Genomic DNA, 22500 nt, shown 5'->3' on the forward strand with positions numbered 1-22500 from the left:
CTCTAATATCGATTTAATAAGCCTTTGAAACCACGATGATCCTCGTGCGCTAATGCAACAACACGATCTGTAAGCGATTGTGGAATAACGATTCAATGACCGCATAGTATTATATCATTGACAAGTGTTAATTTGTCGTGAATTGCAGCAAAACTCTTCACTCTGTCATCAGCTCATGTACCATGCGACTGTGTCAGTACAGCTTGTTTGACGGTTTGTAATACGTTATCTGCACTTGTCGCTTTCACTACATCATCGATGTATAAATGCTACTGGCATAGACGCGTTAAGTGTATATACAGCCTGACGGTCACATCAACAGCTTACAAAGTCATCAATGTTATTAATATAATGTACCTCTACATATCTAGACACATAGTCAGCAGGATTTTCCTCTTTCATAATACACTTCAAAGTCAGTGGCGGATCCAGAAATTTGAAATAGAGTGAGCCCGGAGAGGGACTTATAGACCCTCCACCTGTTAAGAACATTTATGATTATGGCACCTCTAGATGGCCGGAAATGGCACTCGTAGACTCAAAATTTTAGTCGAAATTTCTTTTTTTCTTATTTTTTTTTTATTTTGACAAATGTAGGGCAAGGGGAGGGGGTGTAGCAGGCCGGCTGGGCCCCCTTGAATCCGCCTATGATAGTTAAAACACTGAAGTCAAAGTCTCCAATTCTCGATTCTGGTCGATGCTTCTGATTTCGCCTTAATGAATATTGTCAACAGTGGTTTATGATCTGTGGAAATTGCGAACTGCTTACCAAGCACATCAAACATACAAAAATGTCCACACGCCCATGCGATCACCAAAGTTTCGCATTCAATTTGCGAATAACGCGTTTCCACTTCGGACATGGTTTTACTGCCATATGCAACAACGTGACCTTCTTGTGTAAGCACGACACCTAATGCACGTGGAATTGCATCAAAAATACAGTTTTGGTATTATTTGGACTGAAATAAGACATAAGTGTTTGAAATCGAACTTTCAACTCATCGAACGCTTCTCTCCACTCAAATACAGCATTTTTTCTTTATGGGCTTTAACACAGGTGCAACTAACTCTGCATACGCTGAGAAGAAACCAGAAACAAAGTTCCTAATGCCTAGTAGACTACGACATTCACTCGCACTCTCCGGTGATTTTGCACACTGAATTACATCGACCTTGTTGGGATCGAGTGTCATACCATTTTCACTGAACACCATTCCAAATAATTCAATATTATTCATGTAAAATTCACATTTTTTTTGTTCAAAGTTAAGTTCAAAACTTTCGAATTTCTTTGTCCAATGCTACGTTGTGACTCGCCATATCTATACCATACACAACTATGTCATCACTAATGTTGTTTACATTCTAAATATCAGCTATTGTGGACGCTATCAGGTTTTAAAACTTCTCTGCCGCTGCATTTATTTCAAAGCCTAACCTTTTATACCTGTACAAGCCTTTGTGGATCGAGAATGTTGTGATGTATCGCGATGATTCATTAATTAGGAGTCGATGATACCCGGGCCCATGATTCAAATCATTCTTGTTAAAGACGGCCGCACCATTTAAATTCAAGTTGCTTAACGCAGGTGGTCGATGGCAGTTTTAAAAGAAGAGACGGAAGAGGATAAGCAATTGGAAGTATGTTGCAGATGATTGGAATATGATAAAAGAGTGAACAGTGGAGTGCATTGCATCGAGCAAAGGGGTGGGGGAGTGTGGGATGAGGTCAACCTGTATTAAATGAAATATACCTAAGTGAATTAATTTTAATAATACCATTAATAATTTTGTATAAGAAAATAAGGCAAAAAAAATCTTTGTTCTATTGCTTTTAGTTGTAGGTTATCAAATGTGTCTTTATATTCAATATAGTGAGGGTTGTTGGGATATCTACCAGAGTTGATTGACTCGGTTTGTGAAATGTTAGTTTGAAGATATGTGGATTCCAGAATCCCAAAGAGTATTCTACGTACGAGTGAGTTAAATAAAACTAAAGAAAACGGATGGCGATTGCATGTACGTTACTTTATAAAGTAATGAGTTTTTTGGGGTAAGTTTTTGAATATGATTATGCCATTTCAGATTGGCGGAGAGGATGACCCCAAGATATTTATGGGAAGATACACATGATAAGAAAAAGTCATTAATAAAATAGCTTGGGTGTATGACCTGCGTCTAGTTACGCACATAACCTTGCATTTGTCTTGTTTTAAAATCTATTATTTATTCTGGTTACTCCCATGAGGCTAAAGTTCCCGTTAGCATAAATGGTCCACAGTGAGCTGTCAGATGCCTGAGAGTGAGTTGTCAGATGGTCCAGAGGGAGCTGTCAGCAGCTCCATAAACTTAACTTAATTGGTTCTAAGAATGTCCATTGAGAGTAAACAAGAGAGTCCTAAAAAATGGTTGGCTAGTGACATTATAGCCGTCGAAATGTAAACAAAGCAACCAATTACAATCACTCACTTCTAAAAGGTAATCTCATGGGCTTCAGTGGCAATAAATAAATTAAAAAAACCCAAAGATCTTCAACAAACTAGCGAGATTTATTACCCGAGTTAAAAAATCGGGTGCTATGGACCAGTTCTGCTAACGACGAAAAATGGAGTATGCCAATCCATAATTTTTCGAGATCATTGAAGTATAGAATATTCATGGGGTGGAGCGGGGGGGGGGGTTATAAGTGATTTGTAAAAAAGGTGTCGTCAGCATAAAGGCACATAGTGTATGTACCTGGTGATTTTTGAGACATAATATCATTTTTATAAATAGCAGAAACAAAAGAGAACATAAAATTTAACCTGGTGGTACACCAGAAATTACTCGGACAAAATCAGAAACGCATCTGTTAAAGCGTACACATTGGGTGCGGCCATAAAGAAAACTTTTGATCCAATGCCATAATTGCTCACAAACGTCGACTTGGTGTAGTTTACTCATAAGCGTATGGTGAGATACGTGGTCAAACTCTCTACTCCAGTCAAGAAATTTAGAGTGAATATTAAATGGTTTAGGGTCATCAAGTACCTTAGCCCATACCTGGGACAACAGGCTTGGACATGAATATCCTTTACGAAAGCCAAACTGATAACATGATAAAATGTAGATTTGTGTTTAAAAAAAAGGTGTATAAATGATTAAAAATTAAATGTTCAATTGTCTTGGACAATATGGTGATTTTTAATTGCAATTGCAACACGACCTCCTTTAGGTTCTTGATAGTTGTGAAAAACAGTATAGTAATTTGGGAATATTTCTGAGCTATTAATTCCATTGTTAAGCCATGTCTCAGACAATGCAATGATATCGTGAGATATAGCCTCCAATACAATTTCAACGTCTTTCAATTTATTTAAATTCTATCATCAATACTAGGCTAGTGGGTATGTTAGGGTATTGACTGCAATACTAGACATGCAATACTAGACATATACCTCAGTAAATTGTAACATTTTGTATCTGTGTATAACAAATATATCAAACTGGTCTTACCTTTTTCAGTTTCATCCTAGGAGAAGATTATACACATCTTGTAAATAACCGTTAACAAACTGCTCTGTAGAAAAAAGATACTGGTAGGCCTATTTATATAATCGATGTTGGGAATCTGAACGCCTGGCTACTTGATTGCAGACATAGAAATTGACATAATACACATCATTTGTCACATAAATATGTAAGACGCCTAGTTACGGCCATAAAACTGCGATAAAAATATGTCAATATACAGGATGGACTTACTTTACCTAGAATTTATCAAATGTACACAGATAAGTCGAATCCATAACCATACGTACACACAAGTCACTGATAATGGTGCATTATTTAAGTATAATTATTGGGTAATTAAAACTAAAGTTTGCACAAACTTCCAGTACTTTCAGAATTGTTTGCTTTAATATCCGATAATTCCCTTCACTGATTTATCAACAACCTTCTAACTAAATTTCAAATAGAATCAATTAGCTACAAACTAAACAACATCTGCGCACTCTTGAGAAATTGCTAAAGTTACGTTTGTGCCTTAATAGGCTTAAAACAGTACTACGATCGTTTTTATTTTGTGTAGGGCCTGTGTTTTCCTAATAAAAAAGAGTTCAAGTTTAAGGATAGCTTTATGTTTAGTTACTCTACATTTTATATTGTGGTACAGTGCATTGTGCCTAAATTAACAAATTACTAAATCTGAATTATATAATTTCTATTTATTTCACAAAAATATCCATCTGAAATGAAGCCTCCCTATTAAAGTTGCAAAAGTAGACTCGAAAAGAAGTCCATCTCAAGTAGTAACCCATCCAAAATAAGTAACAAAAAATCTTATTTTTTATAATGAATGAATCAATAAATAAATAAATAATCAAACAAATGAATAAATAAATAAATTTTGATCAATCTCCGACAATGAAATTTCTCTTGTTTTATCCTTTTTTATCTGCTTTTTCTTAATATGACTTTTTTTTATATATATTGAAAATACTGTTTACTTTTTAAAGATAGATCATGATAAAGATGCTGATGAGGATGATTAGGATGTTGATGATGAGGCAGGAAGATGAAAAGGATAAGGATGATGATGAGAAGAAGGAAGATAATGAGGTAGATTATAATGAAGGGGATGATAATGATTGATGACGATGATGAAGAGGACGATTATGATAATGATGATTATAATGACTAGGTTGATGAGGCTGATTAGGTTGATGATAATAATAATAATTATTATTAATATATTTGTTGATGAGGATGATGGAGATACTCTGATGAGGATAATTGATGATGATATTGTGAATCATCCTCCTCATCTTCGTTTTTATCTCCATTCTCGCCTCATCTTCATCTTCATCATTATGGTTATACTCATTGCCATCATTCTCATCATGAGAATGATGAGGAGGAGAATAAGGATGATGATGATGATGATGATGATAATAATTAATAATGGATGATGAGAAGGATGAGGATGTTGGTGATAAATAAAAAACATGATGATGATGATGATAATGATGGAGGGGGTTACAGTGATGAGGATGATCACATTGACAACAATGAGGATGATGGTAATGATGATGAAGATGAGAATGATTATGATGATGAAGAGGAGGATGAGGGTTTTGAGGTTGAATTATGACGAGAATGATGATGAAGAGAATAAGGATGATGTTAATGATGAATATTGACGATTGATGATCATCATTATCACCACCATAATCCTCTTCATAATCATCCTCATAATAATCTACCTCATTATTTTTCTTCTCATCATCATTATCATCTTCATTCTCCTCATCACATCTCGTCTTTTTAATCAAGCATTCTCTCCATGATGAGGATTATGATGATATGGGGATGATAATTGATGATGATGACGAGGATTGGATTAAAGTGATGATGGTTAATAACAATAATGACTTCAGTATAGTGGTAATATAATAATAATAATAATAATAATAATAATAATAATAATAATAATAATAATAATAATAACAGTACTAACACTAATATTTTAATATTAAACAATAATTTAAAATAATAAGAATAATAAAATATAGGCCTATCGATAATATATAGTATCATAATAATTTAGGCCTAATTATAATAATGATGATGAAAAAAATGTAAGAAAGATTAACTTGGTTGTTAGCGCCAACTGGTGGTTGGTAATAGGGGGAAATTTCCCGACTGACAGGCCTAGACGCCTACCGTCCGATGTCACGACGAGGTTGTCAGACCAAAGATAATAATTTGCCTATCTAAATAATGGTGTTTTGATTACCAATCCCCAAAAGTTTAGTTTAAAGCACAATATTGGGCCACACTTAGCCATAAAACTCTCCTCGACCAAGAGTTTAGGCGACCAATGTGCATGGACCCACCCTTCGGGCACCCTGCGGCAAATTTGTGGGTCACCCCTTAACAACATTAAAGTATTTTTTAAGTTCTTGTCAATTTACACATTCACAGTAATACTAGAAGTGATTAAAACCATAAATACGTTTTCCCTAACCCGTCCGAAAATAGGATTATCGGGTATTTAGACAAAATTACGTTTTCCATTGGGTTTATATTATGGTAGTTCATTAATGAAATATATATTTTATTTTATTCTTGTATTTTCAAATACGAAGTTGTAAATCTCCAAATTTTTGGATGAATACAGTGATGTCTATGTCTATGTTTACAACATTGTTTTGAAATTGCATATTTTTAATTTGACAATAAATTCCTTTTTACATTTAAAAAAAGGTTTTCTCGCCAAAAGTACGCTATCTTGTATTTTTTTTTCAACGAGAAGAGTAACTATTTAGTTAAGTTTTTGTTATATTTCATATCCATAGCATATGTAAAAGTGAATAAAAAAAATTAATGTATCCTACCCCATCATAATTAGTCCAAAATTAGAGGTTTGAGGCCAAAATTTCAAAGTGCTATATAAAAATTGCCCAAGCTCTAGAAATGGCGATTTTTTTTTTAGACACTATATGAAATACTGATTGAGAAAAAAAAACCCCAAAATGCATTTTCCTGTTTTTTCCCCCCTAATTTTCTACTGCACCCAGGCTATCTGAACTATCGCCATCATCATCATCGTCATGATTATCATTATCATCATCATTATCGTCATTATCATCATCACCATCATCATCATCGTCATTATCTTCAACATCATCATCATCATCATCATCACCATCATCGTCGTCGTCGTCATCGTCGTCGTCATCATCATCATCATCACCATCACCATCACCATTAAAGAGGTCAAATAATAAATGAGACACAGATATAGACTGATGCTAAAGTTGTGTTTGTGTGTTACTATCCTGAAAACAGTACTACGACTGTTTGTTATATTTTTGTGTATGCATGTGTATGTATATTTTCCCAATTAGACAAGCTTTAAACTAATGTTATGTGTAGTTACAGTAGCCTACATTATACAGTGCACAAATAGTTCATTGTGCCTAAATGCTGTGAAACGTGTTGTAACGCCCTGTAACAAATTACTCTAAAATCCAAATTTAATTAATAAATGTTTTCCAAAATATTAATTCCTGACCGTCCTGTGTTCCGTGCACTACGAACGATCTGTCCAATATTATGTGTCGTCATTTAGATGTTACCGTTGAAGTGCAATCGAGGATTGTGTATAAACACTATTTTCAACAAACACAAGTAACACAGCAACAGTAGTCATATATTGTTAGGTTATATTTGATTAATATAAGAAGTAATACATTTTCATTGAAAATATCAACATTTCTCAGAAAGGATAAAGAATGAATCGGTAATGAATAAGATATTTTGGAGGTTTCAGCACGTTTTAGTTTAATGTACCAGCGTTTATTTATTTATTACTTTTATATACTAGATGTTTAGTTTGAATTTTACTAATACCGGTATATGAAATTTATATGGCTAGCACGATAAATGAAAGATGATTCCTTTGTGTGATTAAAGACTGTAGACTTACGCTGAGCAAACACTATCATGTATCTTCAGTGGCGTATCTAGAAGTCTTGAATTGGAGGGGGGCTGATGGGGGGAAGAGGGAGCGAAGCTGAAGTTGTGGGGGGGGGGGGCGATGATCAGTTGAGGGGCGCTAATTCGCAAAATAAGGTGATTTTAAACTACTTGACCGTGATTTGAAACCAGTGTCAATATAATCTTAGGTAAGCATGTGGTTGACATAAGCAAAACTTTAGTCCAATGAAACTGTTTATCATCTTGATACATTCCAACAAAAACTGACCCTACAGCATCCCCCACCGATCGATCTAACGTGACGTTGTTATGTGGGTGTTTTATAGATTATTGAGAATGGTAATATCACCGAAAAAATATTTAAAAAAAACTGATGAAGATTAGTACTGTTTTATATACAGTATTAGATATTTCTTTCATAGTATATTTTTGCTTATTTTGGTAATAAGTGTATGGTTTATTACCAAAATTTAGTTGTCATTATTTTAAGAAACAAATTTAGCCACCATCACTTGATAAAACCCAAAATTAAAAGAACATGTTTGTAATAAACAAACAATATGTGTTTATAGTATAGTATAGGAGAGAAGCTGACTTAAAGGCTAGGTGCTACTTTTAACTTTAATTTAATCACAATATTGAATTTTAAATTTAATACATGTGACGCTGACCAAGGAAACGAAGAAAAGACCAGGTTGTATATTTTCAGAATTGTTCTTTTCTAAACTGCTAAAAATTGGCGGAATTTTGCATGATCTTAGTCAGAATTGCCAAGCCTCGAGTAACCCGTTTTCTCGGGATTTGGTTACGCTGGAAAGCCGCAAGATGGTTTAGGATGTAGATCGGGATATTAAGCAACATCACCTACCTTATTGAATCGGCCTTATTGTTTACGTTCAATCAATACTATGTCAATCGCATAAAACAACATAGTTTGCAATTGATTCGTAATTTTACTCAATTAGGACCCTCCATTGTAGGAGATGCGTCTGATTAATGTTGTTATAGGCCTATCAGTATTATGAGCCGTTAATGTAATTTTCTACTCCCAATGTACCAATCCCTGCTGTTTCATACCGGTAGTGCATAATCATTCAGTTTATTACATGCATTTAAGTTTAAACGTGCGTGCTGGTGTATATCTCCGGTGTACGTGATGTGTAATTATGCACATGTATATATACATGTGCATATTCACATCACGTTATACATATAAGTGCATATCTTTCTTGTCTTACAGTATGTCTTTTTTATCTAGCCCAATAAGAAGAATCTCTTAAATCTTTAATTTTGCGACTTGAATCCTGATTTTTGGGGTCTAGCCGAGAAATTAAAAACCCTTGAATCTCTCGAAACTATAATTATTTTTAACGTTTTGTGAGATGTCCTTCCAAGTAATTAAACTATTCATTAGTGTGCATTGATGAATATTTCCCTCTCAGCCGCCTGTTAGAAACTACCATTCACCAGTCGCCCTGCTTAGAAAGTAATCCAGTCAGCATGTTCAGTCATACGCCGCACTCACGCTCACCTGTCCAAATACCTTTGTCGAATCTAATTAAACATAATAATTAATTTATCGAAAAGCAAATCTTAGAGAACTATTTAAATTGTTGAATATTTTCTCCTTTGTGTGTATTGTGTTTCCATTTTAAAACTGAGTTGTATATATTTACCAACTGTAATTTAGGAATAATACAAGAAAAACATTTGATAATAAGAGGAGAAATGTGTTGTTATTAATTCAAGATTCAATATAAATTTATTGCAAAACAAATGGTTGTCTTGAAATGAATTAATTACTCTAGTCCTTGGCCAACATACTGTAAAGTAATAATACAGTAAATCTTTCTCAAAACAATAATGTATTACTTAGCTCCTCGTAATGACCAGAACAATTATTCACAAAATGTGACACAAAAAAATGACACCACACGAAATCGTGGTGTCTGCACTCGAAAACCTAACATTTTACCCAGTCCATAATCCAAAAAAACACATTTTTCGTCAAAATGAAGAAAAATGAATTTATGTCGTGACAGGGCGTATGCTTGGCGATTTTGGTTTGAGGGGTAATTAATTTTAATAGTTTGCTTTAGACATGTGAATCCTCTCTTTGCTTTGCTTCCAAGCCTCGCAAACCTCATTGCATTTTATGTTTTTAATTTTAACTGCGTTTGCATTTTTGGTGTTTAACATCACATTTTATTTTAACTTCTAACTGCGTTTGATTGTTTGGTGTTAACCGACTTTCTTTGATTAAGCGTAGTCAGCGTTTCTTTGATTGACATTCTTGATCGGTGCTATTACAAATACCACTTCGATTTATACGGATCTTATAGGGATTTACACGAGTAAGTGCTATTTACTTATCAACTAACTAGGCCTGCCAGGCTTCTTTTAAGAATATGGCCGCAGTGGGTACAAATGTCTGTCTGTTAGGACAGCGTTCCGCAAACTTTTTACTTCAAGGCCCAATTACGATTACAGGCACCAAGCCGCGGCCCAGCAGCCCAGCCGCGCCAGGAACCAACATAACAAATCCTGGCAAGAACTTTGATTATGAAGCCTACATGTATGCCTATATACAATATTTTGACATCATTATCTGTTCTCTCAATGAAAAAATTTCATTGTATACAAATTAAATATTTTATTAAATAAATAATACCGTACATTTGTGTTCCCCCAACACAATTGTTGATTGTTTTTTTTTTCCTACCATGATTTAACGAAACACGGTTCAGCCACACACGTCATAGCTTTCTCCTTCCAAAAATATTTACGCACAATCTGTTACTCTGCAACTTTGAACGACTACCTTACTATACAGGTATTAGGTTTAGTAATAAAGTATCCACATGGGCATTCGGTTATGAAGAAATGTGTGGTGTCGTTTACTGTAGTGATTTTTCTAGGACAGATCTTTATTTTTATCTTCAGTTCATGACTCATCCCATCATTTCTCCATACCGGATTTACTCGATCTTACAGGGTTAAGACGAAAACATAGTGTCTAGCTCCCCAGGGGCATATGCACAAAACCCGCTTATAACTCAAATAGCACGCATCATCTGGCACTTTAGCAGACTGTCCAAGCGATGCATTCGCTGTAACAAAGCGGCTTTATTAAAAACTACTTTCCCCATGATGAATCGTCTCTTTGTTATTTTTTTTTCAGTTTTGAGACGGCGTCGCGGCCCTCCAAAAATGTTTCGCGGCCCAAATTTGCGCCGCGGACCATAGTTTACGGAACGTCGTGTTAGGACATTCATTTATCCGACGTCTAAAGACATATTGCGAAGATTTTGAATTTTTGGACCTACCTGGATGCGACCTTATTTATAACTTAGAATATCGTGCAAAAGGACTTAAAGTAGGTGATTTTACATAACTCTTACACGCTAGGCCTACACTGCCTGATATAGTATACATTCAACTAGGAATACACATTTTGAGTTAACTATACTAAATTGTTTTTCGTCATGGAATAAAATGACAATTTCCATCCAAACCGGTGTTTGCTTTCTTTGTTTCGTCTTGTACTCGCCTCCTGCGACATGAAAATATATTATAGAATGCCATGCAAATAAGTAACTATAGAACCTCACTGGTGCCACAATAGATATATTTTTAATAGTTTTTCTGTTCAGGCTGTGTTCGTCCACTGCTGGATGAAGCCCTCCTGAAGCAATTTCCAGTTACCTCTGTCTGTTGCTGCTCTGTTCCATGTTGCCGTTTTCATATACGTGGTTGTTTCGACTCTCCAACTCCTTTATTTTCCTTCCTTGTGATGTTGTCTGAACCACGATTATTAATAAAGATCACTGATAACAATAGTTGTAGTATCTGTCTTTATTCGCCATGTTTTGCTCTCTTGTTTTACACACATGCGCACAACACTAAGCGTTGCCAGACTGCACATTACCAGTTATCCAATTTGTAGTTTGTAGGATACTACATTCCTCCCCTCCTTTTCCACGACCGAGGTTGCAATTCCTTGAGTCTTTTTTACCATTTGTTATCCTGTAATCTTAATGTGTGTCCAGCCCATCTCCACTTCCTTTCCTTGATTTTCTCTATGGTATCCTTTACCGTTGTTTGTTTTATAAATGATGCTGTGTCTCAATTTGTCACGTAATGAGATGTTGAGCCTTTTCTTTTCCTTAGCTCTCTGTCTGGTTCTTAGTTTTTGTTCCATTTCGTTTGTGGTTGACCATACCTCTGCATCGTATGTTAATTTGTTCAGGATGCACTGCTTTAAGATTTGACTTTTTAAGGAATTTGGTATTTGTTTGCTAGTTAGAAGTCCCTTGTACATTCCTTCCAAAGCATTTCCAGCCTTCCTTCCTTTATCCTAATAAGAATTTCTAATTTGTGGTGTCCACCATTTTTAGTGATTGACCAAGATACTTATGTGTATCAATTTTCTCTATCTGGTGATTCTCTATTGTTATTTTATCTGTTGTTTCGTAGTTCATGTATTTGGTTTTTTCCAATGTGCATTTTACTTTGTTTTACCTGTTTACTTTCTTCATTCAAACTCCGAAGCTGGTGTTGTAGATCTTCGACTGATGATGTCTTGAGCGCTACATCATCCGCAAATCTTAAGTCTGTGAGTTGTTCACTATATATGTTGATCTCCTTACCATCCAGGTTTGACTTCCTAAATACCTCTTCTTCCAGTGTGGATGTGAATATCATAGGTGATAATGATTCTCCCTGTCTAACACCTCTTCTTATCTGCACTTTTCTTTTTTATACATTGTTGTCTATATGAATTTTTGCGCTGGCATCTGTGTAAATTTCTTCCAGTATACACATGTTTAGCCCTCATCGATTCCCATTTTGCGTAACACACTAAACATATCATCATGCTCAATACAATGGAGTCGAAAGCTTTCTGAGAGTCAACGAACCCCAAACAAAGATTGAATTGAAATTCATTAGCTTTTTCAATGAGTTGATGTACTACTTGTAGGTGATCAGTTGTGAAAATCCTTCCTTGAAACCAGCTTGTTCCCTTGGTTGTTGTTGTTCCATCAGATTCTTTAGACTATTTTGGATTATTATGGAAAATATCTTGTATTTATTAGAGAGAAAGCTGATTGGTCTATAGTTGATTATAACTGTCTTTTCATTTTTCTTGTGTAGTAGTAATTATTTTGGCTTCTGTCCATTTGACAGGGATTTTCTTTTCACGTAAGATTTGGTTGTACATCAACTGTCTCCTCCCTTACTAATTTAGTGATGTCCCTTGTTAAACTATCCGGTCCTGGTGCTTTATTTTTCTTCATTTTTTCTGATGGCATCTTCTACTTCTGATAGTAGTATACAAGGAAGTGTATTTGATAAGTAAAAATAGTTTTTACTGATTAAGAAAAAATTAGGGACTGGAACCCAGTCTACATCACACTGTGTGTGCACCGTCGAGGATAAAGGGACTCTGGCTCCAACAGGATCTAATCCACAAATTAGTAATAGTTATCCTCAGAATCTCACATCCGTGGTATTAATTCACCTTTAGAATATACAATCAGTCAAAACAAATTAGAGCATAGAATTAATGATTTTAGAAAAATCAATTCGCGTAGAATCTGCGTTTATACATTATAAGTCTCTATAGTCTAATATTATGATCATACCCTAATTTGAATAATATTGCATTGATTTCAAAGCTGAAGCCTATAAGCGATTTTCAGCTTAACCATAACTCCATTATGTGTGAGCATTTTAGCCAGTTGTAAAAAGATTGTGCCTGGATGGAACTGCACGTACTGTATCATAGATTTATATTATCTAATGGATATGATACTCGCCTTGACCGCGAGATGGCGCAGGTTCGAATCCACCACGGTCAGTATTTTCATACAACTGAAAATGTTTTTCGTTGAAGGGCTATTCTTGATACGAGTACAACAACGTGTTCATATAATTATAGGGCTGATATTATTATACTTATTCAATACGACTATACCGTGCTAACGGTGTTATGCAACAGCTCTTGAATATCATTTGCTATTTAGCATGTTACACACGCTCGGCTATGGTTGTGGTGGTAGAACAAGTCTTCTCAGATAAGAACTGTAAACCGTAGGCCCTGTGTACACAACGGCTCGTGTGCACTATAAAGAACCAGCACATAATTCGAGACGAGTAGGGGAATACCCCGGTGTGCTGGTACAGACAGCCCCTGAGATGGACGACGAGAGTTGCTGGTTCCGGTAGAACAGAAACGAAAGAACCCTTAGGGACGAAGAAAGTCATTGATCGAGCTACTAAAATCCACATATCAAACGCCATCAGCATCTTCTTTGATGGATACCGACGCTATACAAATCTACATCATCATCATAATCGTCATCATTATGATCATCATCATCATCATCATCATCATCATCATCCTCATCCTCATTGTCATTGTCATTGTCATTGTCATTATTATTATTATTATTATTATTATTATTATTATTATTATTATTATTATTATTAGTTTAATAGTTTTACTACAGTAGGCCTATTCAATTTATATTCTATACTCACACTTTTATGTTCAGCCATGAAATTTCCCCGTAATGGGATGAATAACGTCTCTTTGTATCCTTTTAATTCAATTTAATTTTATTCAGCGATACACAATAACACATTACATACAGTGCATAATTTGATTGAAATAAAGCTAAATCAACTGAAGTAATTCTTTGAAATCACTTACAAAACATTGCATCGCTCAATCATGTAATGGTGGAGAACTGGTACCGTATGCATCGAATGCTAATAAGTTACATCAAAGGCTTGTCAAACATAGATTATCATTTTCACCTTCTACGAATATACCTGTCTACAACTGAACGTGTCACTGCAATATGTTTTGTCACAGACAATAAAAGCCGTTTGTATAGTAAATTAGGCGAAATATTCTGTTGACCTACCTTCGCCACCAAACATTAAAAAGTAGTTATTGATTCAGATAGATTCCACCATGAGTTGTGTTTTGATACCTTTGAATATTTTCCTCAGTTAAGTACGACAATTTTTGAAATTCAGATATATGAAAAGTTACCTCGAAGAAAATTACTCTATAAATAAATAGCTGATAAATAGTCTGTTTTATAATTGTTTTTCTTAATGTTTTACTAATAATGTTTAAGATTTGATGCGTCGCAAAAGAGAGAAAAATCTTATCCAATTTAATTCTAGTTTTATACCAACAGTTACACTATTTTACTGCATGATGCAATACTTGTTTTTAGTAATATATTAATACTATTTTAAATATTCAACTAAAAGTGATAGATTTATAAGCAAGAATGTATTTTATTTAACTAGCTTTTAATATCATTTATCCGAGTTATGTGAAAATTTTAGGTTTAAGTATATATAATTTATACTTAATATTAAAAAAAAAAATCCGTCATTAACTATTGATTTTTATTGTTTATATTATCAAATTATTGTTGACATTATTTTATCATTATATTTGTACTCTAAAATTTAAGATAAAATGAAAAGCACTGTTGCCAAAATTCTATTTGAAATAAATGTGGGTATGAATCCCACAAAAGAGAGAAAAAAAGTTTTAATGCTTCACAAAAATAGGTTTATGTACATAACATGTGCTGCAGCAGCAAGAAATATAAATATTACACTTTTTCTGAATATATCTTAGCCAGTATACGATACTCTATCATAACGTTCGAATTCAACGAATTCAAAGCCGGACAACGTGCTAAAGTGGTTTAATAATAATCTACGTGTAATCTTAACAAATAATCCCTATTATTACTTATATCGTAGTAAGGTTTTCGTTAAAATCAAAAATACATAAATACAAATACTTGATCAGTTAGTATAAATTCAAAATTTCCTTGAATACTTCATAAGAAAACTTTATTTCAGAAAATCGACGTCGTTGTCTGACGACATTAAATTGCCTCGCGAGTGTAAAGTGAATGAGTACATCTAGGGTTTTCCACAAACTTTGCAAACCTTGCTAGACACTGATGTTGCATTTGAAGAACACGAAAATCGTCTGCCCTTTCGGCATACTCGGATTACCGGAACATCATTTTTAAAGCGTTTCCCTAAAATATACATTAAAAAAACAGTAAAATATATTAAAACCAATGTGTATGTTTAATTGCTCAAGAGTACGGAATTAATGCTGGTTTCCTGTCGACTAGGTGTGACACCCTTTATAATACAGTACAGTAATATATCTGTCTCTTATACACATCTAGATGTGTATAAGAGACAGGAAAAGGTCAAGGGACATGATCATGGAAATTCAATTGTTTTCCCTTAAACTTAATAGAAAACAATATAATCGCCCTGCGTATTGTTACGGTGTCCAGTCACAGGGCCGGGCGGAGGTATGCACTCTATGGAGCGACCGCTCTAGTTCCCAGCAAACAGAAAACGTTCTTATATCGTTTGCGAACGTTGTGGCTAGGTATATCAAAATAACATTCACACAACGTTGTAAGAACGTTCAAACGTTGTGCGGTTATGATATTAGGTACATATGGTTCTACAAAATAACGTTTTCGTCACCAAACTGTAACGTTATTATAACGTTCTTAGAACGCAATATTGTTAGCTGGGTTTATTATGTAATTATTTCATCACATCTGGCACGTACTGTATCATATTTATATTATCTAATGGATATGATACTCGCCTTGACCGCGAGATGGCGCAGGTTCGAATCCACCACGGTCAGTATTTTCATACAACTGAAAATTTTTTTCTTTGAAGGGCTATTCTTGATACGAGTACAACAACGTGTTCATATAATTATAGGGCTGATATTATTATACTTATTCAATACGACTATACCGTGCTAACGGTGTTATGCAACAGCTCTTGAATATCATTTGCTATTTAGCATGTTACACACGCTCGGCTATGGTTGTGGTGGTAGAACAAGTCTTCTCAGATAAGAACTGTAAACCGTAGGCCCTGTGTACACAACGGCTCGTGTACACTATAAAGAACCAGCACATCATTCGAGACGAGTAGGGGAATACCCCGGTGTGCTGGTACAGACAGCCCCTGAGATGGACGACGAGAGTTGCTGGTTCCGGTAGAACAGAAACGAAGGGACCCTTAGGGACGAAGAAAGTAATTGATCGAGCTACTAAAATCTACATATCAAACGCCATCAGCATCTTCTTTGATGGATACCGACGCTATACAAATCTACGTCATCATCATAATCGTCATCATTATGATGATGATGATGATCATCATCATCATCATCCTCATTGTTATTGTCATTGTCATTGTCATTGTCATTGTCATTGTCATTATTATTATTATTATTATTATTATTATTATTATTAATATTATTATTATTATTAGTTTAATAGTTTTACTACAGTAGGCCTATTCAATTTATATTCTATACTCACACTGTTATGTTCAGCCATGAAATTTCCCCGTAATGGGATGAATAACGTCTCTTTGTATCCTTTTAATTCAATTTTATTTTATTCAGCGATACACAATACATACAGTGCATATTTTGATTGAAATGAAGCTAAATCAACTGAAGTAATTCTTTGAAATCACTTACAAAACATTGCATCGCTCAAACATGTAATGGTGGAGAACTGGTACCGTATGCATCGAATGCTAATAAGTTTCATCAAACGCTTGTCAAACATAGATTATCATTTTCACCTTCTACGAATATACCTGTCTACAACTGAACGTGTCACTGCAATATGTTTTGTCACAGACAATGAAAGCCGTTTGTATAGTAAATTAGGCGAAATATTCTGTTGACCTACCTTCGCCACCAAACATTAAAAAGTAGTTATTGATTCAAATAGATTCCACCGTGAGTTGTGTTTTGATACCTTTGAATATTTTCCTCAGTTAAGTACGACAATTTTTGAAATTCAGATATATGAAAAGTTACCTTGAAGAAAATTACTCTATAAATAAATAGCTGATAAATAGTCTGTTTTATAATTGTTTTTCTTAATGTTTTACTAATAATGTTTAAGATTTGATGCGTCGCTAAAGAGAGAAAAATCTTATCCAATTTAATTCTAGTTTTATACCAACAGTTACACTATTTTACTGCATGATGCAATACTTGTTTTTAGTAATATATTAATACTATTTTAAATATTCAACATAAAGTGATAGATTTATAAGCAAGAATGTATTTTATTTAACTAGCTTTTAATATCATTTATCCGAGTTATGTGAAAATTTTAGGTTTAAGTATATATAACTTATACTTAATATTTAAAAAAAAATATCCATCCTTAACTATTGATTTTTATTGTTACCATTATCAAATTATTGTTGACATTATTTTTATCATTATATTTGTACTGTAAAATTTAAGATAAAATGAAAAGCACTGTTGCCAAAATTCTATTTGAAATAAATGTGGGTATGAATCCCACAAAAGAGAGAAAAAAAGTTTTAAAAAATAGGTTTATGTACATAACATGTGCAGCAAGAAATATAAATATTACACTTTTTCTGAATATATCTTAGCCAGTATACGATACTCTATCATAACGTTCGAATTCAAAGCCAGACAACGTGCTAAAGTGGTTTAATAATAATCTACGTGTAATCTTAACAAATACAATAATCCCTATTATTACTTATATCGTAGTAAGGTTTTCGTTACAATCAAAAATACATAAATACAAATACTTGATCAGTTAGTATAAATTCAAAATTTCCTTGAATACTTCATAAGAAAACTTTATTTCAGAAAAACGACGTCGTTGTCTGACGACATTAAATTGCGAGTGTAAAGTGAATGAGTACATCTAGGGTTTTCCACAAACTTTGCAAACGTTGCTAGAAACCTTGCTAGACACTGATGTTGCATTTGAAGAACACGAAAATCGTCTGCCCTTTCGGCATACTCGGATTACCGGAACATCATTTTTAAAGCGTTTCCCTAAAATATACATTAAAAAAACAGTAAAATATATTAAAACCAATGTGTATGTTCAATTGCTCAGGAGTACAGAATTAAGGCTGGTTTCCTGTCGACTAGGTGTGACACCCTTTTAAATTTATTATACAGTACAGTAATATATTATTGTACAATAATCATTTATTTTCTATCTTTGAAAAATGTGTAAAATAAGAACGAAAAAAATAGGTGTAAGAAAATTTTAAGCCTGAAATTGGCCAAAAAATAAGAACACTCAGCCTCGGCAAAATTTTTCTGGTTCTTACAAAAAATGTGTAGAGAACTAATCATGACTATAATAGCTTTGCATTAGCTTCATTTGTAATTTTATGTTAGTGTACGATTATTAAATAGCGTATTATAACAATAACACTTGGTTTCGTAATAATTGCACAATTTAAAATAAGTCGTCATAAAGGCTGCGTCATAATTATCGTCGCTTTTTGGCTACGTTTATTTCTTTACAGCGAACTTTCGTAAGAGACGTAACACAACGCAACGCACGCGTGTTCACTCAAGTATAAATCACTGAATCTCGGTTTCCTGTCAACTCGTGATTTAACCTTACGTTACGTCCATTTCACCAGTCTCAATCGCTTTCAAGTCAAGTCGAATTTTGGTGCGATAAAACGAAGTAGAAGTAAGTGAAACTGCCTTCTTACGTCGACAGGAAACTAGGCTTTAAGAAGTCAGAATTTCTTACGATTGCGTCGTTTTAGACAATAAAAATGTAATTTAACAGGAAACCGGTTGCGATGTTCGACGTAACGAGTGGAGATGGTTGGGAGGTTTCCAGAATGATAATTGTAATTAGATTTAATCAATTAAATTTATTATATCAATTAGCCCTACTTAATACGGTATTGCCAATTTTTCGCTAATTTTAATAAACAAGCTGCATGACGGGAATGGTCGGGTAAAGACGTATGCTAACGGAGCTCTGCCGAAGATAACTGAAAAAGCCTTACAAGCCGCAACTTGCACTCCCCCACCATCAAAGAAAATTATTTATATACAGCAAAGTAAGTTTCTTGCATTATATAATAAATTTTACGAGAAAAAAATATACCAAGATGACTACGAGAAATAAAAATAAAAAGTCAGTTGAGCCAACGCCCACAGCTGAACCGGTTGAAAATCCCGCTGCGGGCGACACGTCGGCAGAGATTAATGCGCTTCGGCACGAATTCAGACAACTGTCAGCCGACATCAATAGAAAAAAAAAATAGATGACGGAATTAAATCAATAAAAACAAATCAACAAGTATTAATTGAAAAAAATGAAAATGGTGGAAGACAAGCAAAGAGTGATGGAGCAGTCTCTTGATTATTTTGCTGAAAATTCTAAGGAAATACAAACGGAAGTGAATACCTGCGTAAACAAAATGGAAGTGGAACTGAAAGAAAATCAGAATAAAGTTAATGCGCTGGAAAATAACCTACTCAAAATGGAAAGACACTCGCGGCGATTTAACCTGAGATTTGGGGGAATCGCAGAAGAGGAAGATGAGAATCAAAGACTCTCGGTGCTAACCAAAGCAAAGCAACTAAAGAAAAAGAATTTCTACGTTAGGGAAGACCTGCCTTTAGCCGATGTAAATAAGAAACGGAAACTTAAAGATATAATGTTGAAAGCCAACAACGACGGTAAACATCCACTGTTTCGTAATGGGTCACTATTCATTGACGGGAAAATGTGTCGAGATAGATAGCTCGATTGGGAGTTAAACAGAAAATTGGAAACTGTACGTATAAGTTACTGTGAATTTTATTAATCTTAAAATATTATAGATTAAACGGCACTATTTTGATTGCATCATTTTACCATAGGCTACTTATGTACGACCCAACTATCGATATCGGCGGAGCGATATCAAGAGATGTTAGATCGAAGCGTTTTATTCGATCAATAACTGAATTTTACATTACCATTTTTGTCTTTATATTTTATTATTTATCTGTATTTAATAAGTGAAACTGAAATATGTCTTTTTTAGAAACTACAAATACCGACGATTATGACACTGATATTGATATACCCAATTATAATGTTAACAAGTATTTAAGCGTTGAAGACTTCGACCAAATTAATTTCCAACAAGATTTAAATAGTTTATCCATATTTACTCTAAATTGTAGAAGTATAATAAGAAAGTTTGATATGTTAACCAATTATCTAGGCCGATTTGATCATGAATTTTCTGTTCTTGGATTGACTGAGACCTGGCTATCTAATAACCACCTTAGCAGTCTCTACGAGCTCCCAAATTACACAGCTATATACAATAATAGAAAAAATAAGTTAGGGGGTGGAGTAGCGCTATATGTAAAATCAAATATGTCTTTTCGATTGAGGGATGACCTAAACACCACTGAAAACATTATAATTGAAATCAATATTGGAAAGAACACAATCATATGCGGTGTTATATACAGGGCACCTAAATCGCACGTCCCCACCTTTAATGAACAAATAAGAGAATTAATGCAAATATGCAATAGTGAAAAGAAACGAACTTACCTCAAGGGTGATTACAATTTAGATATTAACTTATACAATGATAATACAAATGTCCAAGCCTATGTTGATATTATGCTCTCAGAATCGTTCATTCCGCTTGTAAATATGCCGACACGAATAACGGAAGACACAGCGTCAATAATAGATAACATATACACTAACTCATGCAATCTCCAAGATACTGACACCGGAATTTTATTTACCGATATTTCTGACCACTGTCCAATATTTTGTATAGAAAAGTCAATAACATATGAAATATATAACTCAAATAATTTTATTCTCAAACGTACTTATTCCGAACAACAAAAACAATCTTTCAGATCTGAGCTCGAAAACCATATGTGGGAAGACGTTTTGTCCAGTGAAAAATGCAAATGAGTCTTACCAACGATTTTCCAAAACGATTACATCACTGATCGATAAATGTTTTCCCTTAAGAAAGGAACGTATAAAAACAGACAGAATTCGATCTCTATGGATGACACTCGGAATTGAAAGGTCATTGAATATCTAAGAAAAAAACCAACAGAAATAAATAAACTAAAATGTATAGGAATATATTGACATCAGTAATTAGAAATTGAAAAGTAGAATATTATAAAGAAGATTTTGAAAAACGTAAGAATAGTATGAAAAAAATATGGGATGCAATCAACCAAATATTAGGGAGAAAAAGACTATCTTCTCTCCCAACTCAAATGAAACTTAAATCACAGTTGTTTAATAGTCCTACAGAAAAAGACAGAGCATTTAATACACATTTTATTAATATTGGCAGAACAATGGCTGAGAAAGCGAATAATGGACATGCAAATTCAGATGCGTAATAAAGTCGTAAATTCAATGTTTTTTATGCCAGTTTCTGAATATGAAGTAATGAAATATTTAAATGATCTTAATTTAAATAAATCCTGTGGAGATTATGGTATTGGTGCGAAGTATATAAAGAGTAATAGTGATATACTGGCTAAACGCATCTCTCATATAATTAATACATCGTTAGCGACAGGTTCCTTTCCCAGTCAAATAAAGTTAAGTAAAACTATACCGGTGTTCAAAAATGGGGAAAAAATGACATCAGTAATTATCGGCCAATATCCATATTGCCATGTCTATCAAAGATATATGAAAGAATTGTCTATGACCAGATTATAACGTTCATGAATAAACATAATCTTCTTAGCCAGTTACAATTCGGTTTCAGAGAGGGTCATTCCACTACTCACGCATTATTACAGGCGCTTGATAAAATATCATCAGCACTTGACAACAAGTTGTTAACGATAGGAGTATACTTGGACCTCTTCAAGGCTTTTGATTCCTTAGATCATAGAATACCCATTGATAAGTTACCTTATTATGGTATTAGGGGTATTGTGCTCGATTGGTTTCGTACCTATTTATATGAAAGGGAACAATATGTTGATGTGTGTAATTGTAAATCTGATGTAAGACATATGAAGTACGGCGTTCCTCAGGGATCGATTATCGGTCCCTTACTATTTTTAATTTTTAACATAAAAATATATCTGAT

The 22500-nt window shown here is 34.0% G+C and overlaps 3 protein-coding genes across 3 annotated transcripts in view; all 3 read right to left on the reverse strand.

The window, feature by feature from the left end:
• LOC117107542 overlaps window positions 1–1217 on the reverse strand; it is a 40612-nt gene extending 39395 nt beyond the window's left edge. The window contains exons 1-2 of the mRNA XM_033249245.1: window positions 1031–1217; window positions 770–913 (exon numbers count right to left, since the gene is read on the reverse strand). Of these exons, the coding sequence (XP_033105136.1) occupies window positions 770–913; window positions 1031–1217 (331 nt within the window). The remainder of the gene's footprint in view (window positions 1–769; window positions 914–1030) is intronic.
• Window positions 1218–11509: 10292 nt separating this feature from the next.
• On the reverse strand, window positions 11510–12192 carry LOC117107543. Its single transcript, XM_033249246.1, has 2 exons — window positions 12010–12192; window positions 11510–11845 (listed from the first exon to the last, which is right to left on the reverse strand). The coding sequence occupies exons 1-2, from the start codon at window positions 12190–12192 to the stop codon at window positions 11510–11512; spliced, it is 519 nt and encodes a 172-aa protein (XP_033105137.1).
• A 5755-nt stretch (window positions 12193–17947) lies between these two features.
• Window positions 17948–22500, reverse strand: part of LOC117107544 — a 70501-nt gene continuing 65948 nt past the window's right edge. The window contains exon 11 of the mRNA XM_033249247.1: window positions 17948–18424. Coding sequence (XP_033105138.1) covers window positions 18291–18424 — 134 coding nt within the window. The 3' untranslated portion in view covers window positions 17948–18290. The remainder of the gene's footprint in view (window positions 18425–22500) is intronic.

Source organism: Anneissia japonica, unplaced genomic scaffold, assembly GCF_011630105.1.
Source record: "Anneissia japonica isolate Jap-2015-1 unplaced genomic scaffold, ASM1163010v1 scaffold287722_len911783_cov160, whole genome shotgun sequence".
Lineage (NCBI taxonomy): Eukaryota > Metazoa > Echinodermata > Crinoidea > Comatulida > Comatulidae > Anneissia > Anneissia japonica.